Source organism: Tupaia chinensis, unplaced genomic scaffold (assembly GCF_000334495.1).
Source record: "Tupaia chinensis unplaced genomic scaffold, TupChi_1.0 Scaffold000049_1, whole genome shotgun sequence".
NCBI classification, from domain to species: domain Eukaryota; kingdom Metazoa; phylum Chordata; class Mammalia; order Scandentia; family Tupaiidae; genus Tupaia; species Tupaia belangeri.
In genome coordinates, this window is record NW_006159507.1 from 2,582,094 (window position 1) to 2,591,753 (window position 9,660).

General features: G+C 43.7%; 1 protein-coding gene across 14 annotated transcripts in view; it reads left to right on the top strand.

The window, feature by feature from the left end:
* The window catches only part of STAU1 (staufen double-stranded RNA binding protein 1), a 50,896-nt gene that overhangs the window by 27,747 nt on the left and 13,489 nt on the right, over positions 1 to 9,660 (top strand). For 11 of the 14 annotated variants that reach the window (XM_027775175.1, XM_027775147.1, XM_027775168.1 and 8 more), the window contains 2 exons: positions 5,649 to 5,747; positions 9,234 to 9,464. In XM_027775175.1, coding sequence (XP_027630976.1) covers positions 5,649 to 5,747; positions 9,234 to 9,464 — 330 coding nt within the window. The remainder of the gene's footprint in view (positions 1 to 5,648; positions 5,748 to 9,233; positions 9,465 to 9,660) is intronic. The other 3 variants (XM_027775149.1, XM_027775165.1, XM_027775185.1) reach the window with 1 other exon arrangement.

A 9,660-nucleotide genomic window follows, 5' to 3' on the forward strand; every position in this document is an offset into this window, starting at 1 on the left:
AATCTGTGTGTGTGGCCATGATTGTGTGTTCTAGGCTCACAGTCCTACCAGAGGGCGTGCATGGCGATAGAGCTAGCCAAGCTGGTCACTGGAAGGATGTACCATTGTAGACCCCTGCCAACAGGGCGCATGCAGTGTGTGTGTGCTCACAGGCTGCCAGCATTGGGAATGATCATTTAAACAATCATCAGTTTTGCTGTTGAGAATTCGTAGGGCATGTGATGGTGTTGTGGATCAGTTCATCATCTCTGATAGCCCATGGAGTCAGTACTTTCTCTGCAGGGTAGGTGAGTCTGGTCTCTGCATGACAGCATTGGTGCTGGGCCCTGAGGGCAAGCAACCAGAGCTGGCCCTGCACCATTGTAGCTTAGTGGGATGGGGCTGCCAGACATTTCAGATCATCAGGAGGTGCAGTGAGTGCCCAGATGGTTAGGAGAACAAAACTGTCCAGCTGAGGCTATAGTAATGGCAGTGCACTTAGAGAAGCCCTTTCCAGGGATGAACCATTTCAGTTGACACTACAGATAAGTCCAAGAGCCGGGCAGTGTGTGCAACAGAGATGGAGCATCAGAGTGGCGGGACAGGGGTCCTGAGGGGCAGCACCTGACCTGTTTTAGGTTTGCCTTTTTAAAATCTGAGGTTTGTGCCAACAAAGGATGATTGTTACCCAGTTTCTGAGCTCTAAGGAGCAAGGTGTCACAGCTGCAGAATCTGTAACCGGTGGAAAACCAGGAGCTCCCTTAATGTCTGTTCCTGTGAGAATGGTTAAATAAATGGATACCTTTATGTCACTGTGGCAGATCCATATACAGGGGACTGAGAGTGGGCCGGACTTGACTGGGGGGCAAGGATCAAGATGCAGAAATGTTCTCACTTTCCCTCTCAACTGTCTCTGTCTCTGTCTTTCTCTGGCAAGTGCATGCACCTAAGGCAAAAACCTCTACCAAAAAAGTAAAAATATACTGTTTAAAAGTTTAAAATACATTTTTAGCTTTGATAAAAATAAATAAGTACAGCTCTTCCTGGTCTTGAGTCCTTATTTTCACTTGGGACAAGAACATATTTAAGTAGGGCTAAAACTTAAAATCAGAGACTTTAAACCTCATTATTATTTTTTGTTTCTGTTTTTTGCTATGGGGGTAGAGAGAGAGAGAAAGTGAGAAATCACCCCTCTTGGAGGCTGGCCATGCCATGGTCCTTTGTCCTCCACTCTCCTCTTGGGATTCTGTATGCACATGCATGCCCAGTATGATCTTCAGTCCACCAGATTCAGGACTCGAATTCTGGGCTCTACCGTGTGGGATCCAGCTGCCTTAATCTCCATGCCACTTGCTTGGCCTCCTCAACCTTCATTATACTGTCAGTTTCCATCGGATCCAATTTTCATTTTTGAGCTTCTTTTTCAGGCTCTTTAAAAGCATGATACTGCATGATTTTCATTTTTTTTTTTAGCAGTCTTACAAAGAATCGAGAGAAAACATACTTATTTTATAAAATAGAAGTCATCCATCATAAAATTATCATACCCTTGGGCCTTTTGAACCTTTTTCTAAATCCTTACATTATGGGATCTTAATTTTCCTGTTTTGAAAAATTGTGTTACTCGTCATCTTAGATATTATTTCAGTATATTCACTATCCATTCCCAACATGCTAAATAAGACTGAAATTGTAAGAAAATCTAAGAATGTGAAATCCCTGGGTAATGATAACAGTAGTGAAATAATTGTCATTCTTGGATCATCCTTTAATGTCCTTTTGACTTTCCCCAACATACTATATTTCTGGAAGATGTAAAAGAAGCGTGGAGACATCATCTTTTGAGTCTCCTTTTTGCTTTCATGGAACCCAGGTGAGAGCTCAGAAATTTTCTTTTCCCATATGTAATGGCAAAGAGAAAGAAATTGATAGAAGAATCACTTCTGATCATTAGATCGGCAGACGAACACTAAGAGGCAGGTGGTGGCACTCCAGGCTGTAATGATCAGGGTGAGACTGAGCATCTGAGTGATGCCTCAGACTGAGTCTTAGGATGACAGCTTAGATACGTGTTCCCAGTTCCGAGAATCGGTGCGTGGACAATGCAGTTCTGTGGCGTAGGAAGAGGAACGGCGTTATTCTCATCTAGTCAGTCATCCACAGGAAGGACTTCGTCATGTAGTATTTTGTGACAAGAACCTTGCCAGTCCTGTTTGGATAAAAGAAACACTTTGTGTATGTCAGCATTCTCTCATCTTTCATGATTTTTGGCCACCAACATTTATTTTTTACCACTTATTTTCCACAAAAGAAGTGGACAAATGCAAATGGAGATGTGTATACAAAGATGATTGGAAGGAAATAGGTAATGTGAAAATGAAAAAAAAGTCACTGCATTGATCCTTCTACTGGTGCTTCTAAATATGAAAAATGAAAGCATTTTGTAGTTAGGGAGCAAAGAAGATGGCTGATGTACAAGATTTTGAGTGCGTTTTCGAAAGCATTGTGTTTAGTACTTGTATGAGGAGAATCAGAAGGTCCTGATAAGCGAGGACTTACTGGTAATGTATTTAAAATCTGGCACTGGACAGGCCCTATGGCCCAGTGGTTAAGGAAGTCAAATCCTACATGGTTGACTGTGCGTTTGTCTCAGCCCCAGTGGCTTGGAGAGCACTCTGGGCATGAATGCATGTGTGCCCTAAATCCCAGTATGGTGGGGATATGGAGGAGAAGGGATTGCAGCATGACTACACTCTGTTGGGGGTTGCCTTCCTCTCCCTCTCTCTCTGGCAAGTGCACCTGCCCTCTGGCAATAAAAACAAAGGAAAGAAATTTGGCATTGCCATGGGTGGGCTGTGCCCAGGTTTGGTACTTCAGGCAATGAGCAACTACTTGCAGGTAGATAGAAGACCTTGCCCATTGGGGCCATATGTGCCCTCCAGACTAGGAACATGGAATAAATGCTAGGGTCTCTGGTTTTTAAATTCTCTCTCTCTCTCTCTCTCTCTCTTTTTTTTTTAAATTGCCAGAAGGCATATATGTTAGCAATGAGACAGGTTGTTTTTTTAACCCCCTTGGGGCTGAGATTCAGGCCACAGCCAGCCATATGGGCCCTGGCTCCTTACCCACTAGTGAGCAGGCCCGCTGTTTATATATTTTGGTTAAGATGTTTAGTGAAACGTCTTTTTTTCCCCCTTTTATTCTGTAAATTATTTGTAAGATGACTTAAAACAGAAAAATAAAAAGGGTCTGTTGGAGCCAGATAGTTAAAGGGTGATTCTTTTTCTGCCTTACTTAGGGTTAAGCATAGTTCAGTGTTTTTTTCTTAATGCTGCCTAGATTTTATTGCTGAACTATAGAATTTGGTGTTAGCAGTAATTTCCACTGAGTCAAGGGAAAGCTAAGGGACCACTAAACTCTCTTCATCGTACTGGAAATGACGCTTGTTGGGTTTGGTTTGGGTCACTTGCAACTTTTATTTTTTTAGAATTATTTAATTTTATTTATCGTTGTTATTTTAAAATTTGCTACAGGGCACATAGATGAGAGAGAGAGAGAGCCAGCGAGCGAGAGCGAGAGCGCGTGCGTGCAAGCAGCCCTCAGGTCCAGTCAGCCGGATGGGGAGTCCTGCTCTTAACCATCACACCACCTGCAACATTTTATCTAATCCAAATAATATACAGTTATTTGCGTAGAAGCACAACATAATCTCACTTTGAAATAAATGTGCATCTTTGTCTCCTGCTTTACCTGCAGCTTTGGAACAGGAGGCAACCTCACTGCAGTGCAACAGTATGCCCCTGCCACCTGGGGACAGTGACTCCCAAGTACCCTGCAATGTTGCAAAGCCATATTTTGGGAAAGTAAAAATACAGACAGATCTGTGGGGGACAGGACGAATTCAGACTTAAGTCCTTTGACCCGAAGAGTGCAGGTTTCTTACTAGGGTATGAAGTCTGTAGAGACCACTTTTAAAAAGGAAGTGACAGGGCGGGCCCTGTAGTACAGTGGCTCAGTGCTGTGCTCTCTCTCTCTCTCTCTCTCTCTTTTTTTTTTTAAATTGCCAGAAGGCATATATGTTAGCAATGAGACAGGTTGTTTTTTTAACCCCCTTGGGGCTGAGATTCAGGCCACAGCCAGCCATATGGGCCCTGGCTCCTTACCCACTAGTGAGCAGGCCCGCTGTTTATATATTTTGGTTAAGATGTTTAGTGAAACGTCTTTTTTTCCCCCTTTTATTCTGTAAATTATTTGTAAGATGACTTAAAACAGAAAAATAAAAAGGGTCTGTTGGAGCCAGATAGTTAAAGGGTGATTCTTTTTCTGCCTTACTTAGGGTTAAGCATAGTTCAGTGTTTTTTTCTTAATGCTGCCTAGATTTTATTGCTGAACTATAGAATTTGGTGTTAGCAGTAATTTCCACTGAGTCAAGGGAAAGCTAAGGGACCACTAAACTCTCTTCATCGTACTGGAAATGACGCTTGTTGGGTTTGGTTTGGGTCACTTGCAACTTTTATTTTTTTAGAATTATTTAATTTTATTTATCGTTGTTATTTTAAAATTTGCTACAGGGCACATAGATGAGAGAGAGAGAGAGCCAGCGAGCGAGAGCGAGAGCGCGTGCGTGCAAGCAGCCCTCAGGTCCAGTCAGCCGGATGGGGAGTCCTGCTCTTAACCATCACACCACCTGCAACATTTTATCTAATCCAAATAATATACAGTTATTTGCGTAGAAGCACAACATAATCTCACTTTGAAATAAATGTGCATCTTTGTCTCCTGCTTTACCTGCAGCTTTGGAACAGGAGGCAACCTCACTGCAGTGCAACAGTATGCCCCTGCCACCTGGGGACAGTGACTCCCAAGTACCCTGCAATGTTGCAAAGCCATATTTTGGGAAAGTAAAAATACAGACAGATCTGTGGGGGACAGGACGAATTCAGACTTAAGTCCTTTGACCCGAAGAGTGCAGGTTTCTTACTAGGGTATGAAGTCTGTAGAGACCACTTTTAAAAAGGAAGTGACAGGGCGGGCCCTGTAGTACAGTGGCTCAGTGCTGTGCAGTAGGAGCCAGGTCCCATGTGGCCAACCCTGGTTCGAATCCCAGCTTGAAAGCATGCCATAAACATGTTCATGCATACCCCAAGTTCTGACAGGATGGAGAAATGGGGGTTGCTTTTTCCTCCCCCAAAACTGACCACCTAAATTCAGTGATACAGGACATAGGTGGCAACACTAAACACTGGTTTAGTGTTAAAACCATAAAGCCAAGGTTCAGTGCTTTTAAGTTGGTCATCGCTGCTGGGATGTTGATGGTTTTAATAAGATTGAATTCTTCGGCCAACAGGTAGGGTACAGATTAAAATAGCTGGATCCTACATGGCTGACAGCACAGTTTGAACCTGGTGACTTGGCATGCTAGCTGGCTTCTACATGGCTGACAGCACAGTTTGAACCTGGAGACTTGGCATGCTAGGCATATATGCGCACATGTGCAAAGTCCCGAGAGCAGAATGCAAGACAAGGGATTGCGACGTGGTCACCCCTGCCCCCGGGGGGTGATTTCTTGGTTGCTCTCTCTGTCTCTCCAGTTAGTGCATGCACCTATAGTAATTAACTGAAGAAAGGAAGAAATAAAATAAATTCTTAAATGATTATTCTTCTTTTAGGTAAATGGAAGAGAATCAGAAGAAGAAAATCTCAATAAATCTGAAATTAGTCAAGTGTTTGAAATTGCACTTAAACGGAACTTGCCTGTGAATTTTGAGGTAAGCTTCTTTTACATGTAGGATTTTGTATTATAAAAATCCTGTTATCATTATTGTAGGGATGTTTTCCCCCCTAAATAACTCTGGAATAATACTCATTTAATGTGAGCCTCAAAGATTCAGACTTCAGTGAAGCTATTTCTTATCTCTTATAAGTCCTTGACTTAGGGCTATCCTGGAATCTCTAGAGGGGCTGTGGATGCCTCAGTCCTTCTCGAGTCTCCTGAAATGGTCTTCAGAATCTTGTTTCCTGTTTACATGTGTATTCTGGAGATCAGGTCCATTGCTTTCACCACTCTCAAAAGTATCTTTATCACCAAAGTATTAAGGATTTTCAAGGCCACCAGGTGGCATGGTGGTTGAGGGCATTGGACTCCCACATGGCTGACCATGGTTTGAGTCCCAGACCTGGTGGCTTGCTTTCTTACTTGCCTCTCCCTCTGTCCCTTTCTGGTCAAGTTAAATAAATAAAGACATAAATAAATGAATGAAGAATAAATACATACATACCTGAATGAGTGAATGAATACATAAATGAATGAATGAATGAATGAATAAATGAACAAACTATCTAAATAAATAAATAAAATAATTTTTTAAAAAAGAATTTCCATAATGGTCCCTGAGAGGAATTTTGAAAAAGACATAGGTTTTGTTACTATCCAGCATCTGCCCCCAGTTTGCCCATTTAATAACTATTTGTTGTCGGAGACTTTAATAATTGCAATTTAAGGGGCCAGCAGGAAGTGCGGTGGTTGGGGCCGCTAGAGTTCCACGTGGGTGACTATGGTTCGAGTCCTGGATTTGGTGACTTGCTTTCTCACTTTCCCCCCTTCTCTCACTCTGTCCCTCTCTGGTCAAACTAAAATAAATAAATAAATAAATAAAGTTAAAATAATTATTTAAAAAAATAAAAAATTGGTGGAATGGTGGTTCAAGTGCTGGACTCTCCCACATGGTGGACTGTAGTTCGAGTCCTGAATCTGGTGACTTGCTTTCTCACTTTCTCTGTATCTGATGAGCGCAGATTTGTCCTGTAGATTTTAAAAAGTAATAGTAATAAGTAAAATAATTCTTTAAAAAACAGTTTCAGTTAAAAAATCTAGTTAATGGGTTGGTTCCATATGGAAAAACATTTAATACATGTTTCCTTCAGATATAGCATAGTAGATCCAGAGAGAGCAGATAGAGGTAACAAAGGATTTTTTTTTTAGAGAGAGAGATTTTTGCTATAGGGCACATGCACTTGCTGGAGAGACAGAGACAGAGGGACAGAAAGTGAGAAATCCCCTCTGGGGGGACGGAGAGACAGAGACAGAGGGACAGAAAGTGAGAAATCACCTCTGGGGGGATGGCTATGCCACAGTCCCTTCTCCCACATCCTCCTCTTGGGATCTGAGGCATGCATGCACGCATGCCTTGTGTGAGTTTTAAGCTGCTGAGTCAAGGACTCGAACTGCAGTCGACTACATGGGAGTCCAGCGACGTAACCATTTCGCCATCTCTTGGGTCCAATAAAGGATTTTGTTAAGTTTCCCGTATTGTCTGATACATGGAAAAGTCTTTGCAAATTCTTGCTTTTTATTTCCACCTTAATTATGACCTAATTTTTAAACAATACTATCTGAAATACTACCCAGGAAAGTAATTTTATAGCATCTTCGTAGTTTCAGGTAACTCGCAAATTTCATGCCTGTCATAAGTGTATTCCTTCTCTTGCTATATGCTAGCACCCTACACTGGCCCGAATTCAACTCCTTGAGCTGAATGATGATGGTTTCTTTGTGTGTGTGTGTTTTTGAGAGATTTTTTCGCTATAGGGCACGTGCGCTCGCCAGACAGACAGAGAGAGACATAGAGACAGAAAGCGAGAAATCACCCCCCAGGGGGAATGGTCACGCCGCAATCCCTTCTCCTCCATTCTCCTCTCAGGATCTTGGGCTAGCACGCACATGTGCCTGGCGTGAGTTTTAAGCCACCGGGTCTGGGATGCGAACCGCGGTCGACTACGTGGGAGTCCAGCGTCATAGCCATTACGCTAACTGCTGGTTCCCAATGATGATGGTTTCTGACCTACACCCTGGTGGTGCTTATCTGTCTGCCACAGGATAAAAGTGGCGTGACGACTTGTACTTGGCATGGAAAGTGCATATTATGAAAGCCATGTATGACTCTCAAAATGGTTCTCCATGGGAACCAGCAGTTAGCGTAATGGCTATGACGCTGGACTCCCACGTAGTCGACCGCGGTTCGCATCCCAGACCCGGTGGCTTAAAACTCACGCCGGGCGCGTGTGCGTGCGTGCCCAAGATCCCGAGAGGAGAATGGAGGAGAAGGGATTGCGGCGTGACCATCCCCCCTGGGGGGTGATTTCTCGCTTTCTGTCTCTATGTCTCTGTCTGTCTGGCGAGCGCACGCACCCTATAGCGAAAACCTCTCAGAAAAAAAAAAGGTTCTCCACCAAAATGAACTCACCTTTAAATCTTTTTTTCCATGATCTTATTGTCAAGTAGTGGTCACATAAACGACGTAGTCGAAGCGCCCCCTGTTGGCGAGTACCTTTAAAAGTAATAGTTTAGGACATTTAATAATAATTGAGTTTGTTTGTAGGTGATGGCATTGAGTTTGTCAGTGGGAGTTCTTCCAGAAAGTAACTCATGTATCACAAGGTTTGTCCTTGGTTCCATTATTGGATTGGGCAAGGGCTTTCTTTTCTGCTGCACCTGGAAGATTACCTAGCATACATGGGATGCTCAGGAAATATTTATTGAATAAATGAACTGAATTTTTGACCAAGTTTTAGTAGTAAAATCTTGCACAGAAACTGGGTTAGGTATTTAATAGAAGACAGAAACAGTTTAGTTTTTCAAAAAAGTGTTTATAACATGACTTTTGATAAAAACACATCATTTTAGTTAGAACTAACTGTGGTGGCTCTGTCTGACACAGACATTGGTAGGCAGCAGTGACATGATGGCACCAAATACAGTCACGGCCCGACTCCAGACCCCGCGGTTGCTGGTGCGGTGGGCTGGATTCGAAGTGAGCCCTCCTTTGTTGTAACTGCATAGTAGCCGTTGTTCAGTAAGCTCTATCTTGGCCGAAGCCTCAGAACAGATATTAAACGTGACCTCTTTGTGCAGTAGCTATTTCAGGATTGGCTGGCCAGCTTCCATTTCCAGCTGCAGTGGCCACACTAACCTGAACACCCTGTGACCCTTGGGGGTGGAGTGGGGGCAGAAAATGTCTCCCTGTTCATGCCCAGATTTTTGGGACTCATCAGACCCAAGAGCATATACTAGTTTGAAAAGTAAGAGAAAGGGAAGAGAGAGCAGCTGGAGTGGCCTCTGCCTCCTCTGGTCAGTATTCCTGCTCCCATCTGGTCCCGGCTCTTGTCCTCAGGTCCCTTTTCCCGGCTCTGGCGTGAACTGTGCCATGCAGTGTGCCCTGCAGCTTCCAGTAAGTGTCTGTCATGCTTTCACTCAGTCTTTCCCTCTGAAACAGGTGGCCCGGGAGAGTGGCCCCCCCCACATGAAGAACTTTGTGACCAAGGTTTCGGTTGGGGAGTTTGTGGGCGAAGGTGAAGGGAAGAGCAAGAAGATCTCCAAGAAGAATGCTGCTATCGCTGTCCTTGAGGAGCTGAAGAAGTTACCACCTCTGCCCGCCGTGGAACGAGTGAAGCCCAGGATCAAAAAGAAAACAAAACCCACCGTCAAGGTAGGAGCCTTTCTGAGTGCAGGGGTGTTCTCACTGGCTAGGTAGGTAGGGGTGTTCTCTGGTAGGTAGGTGGTGAGTTTAGAAGGCTGGTTGCTGTCCCCAGGATGTAACAGGAAGGGCTAACAGCTACTCACCCAGACCTGGTGTTTCCACAGGAGCCACAGATTAAGGAAGAGTAAGAACTGTGAGCTGGTTC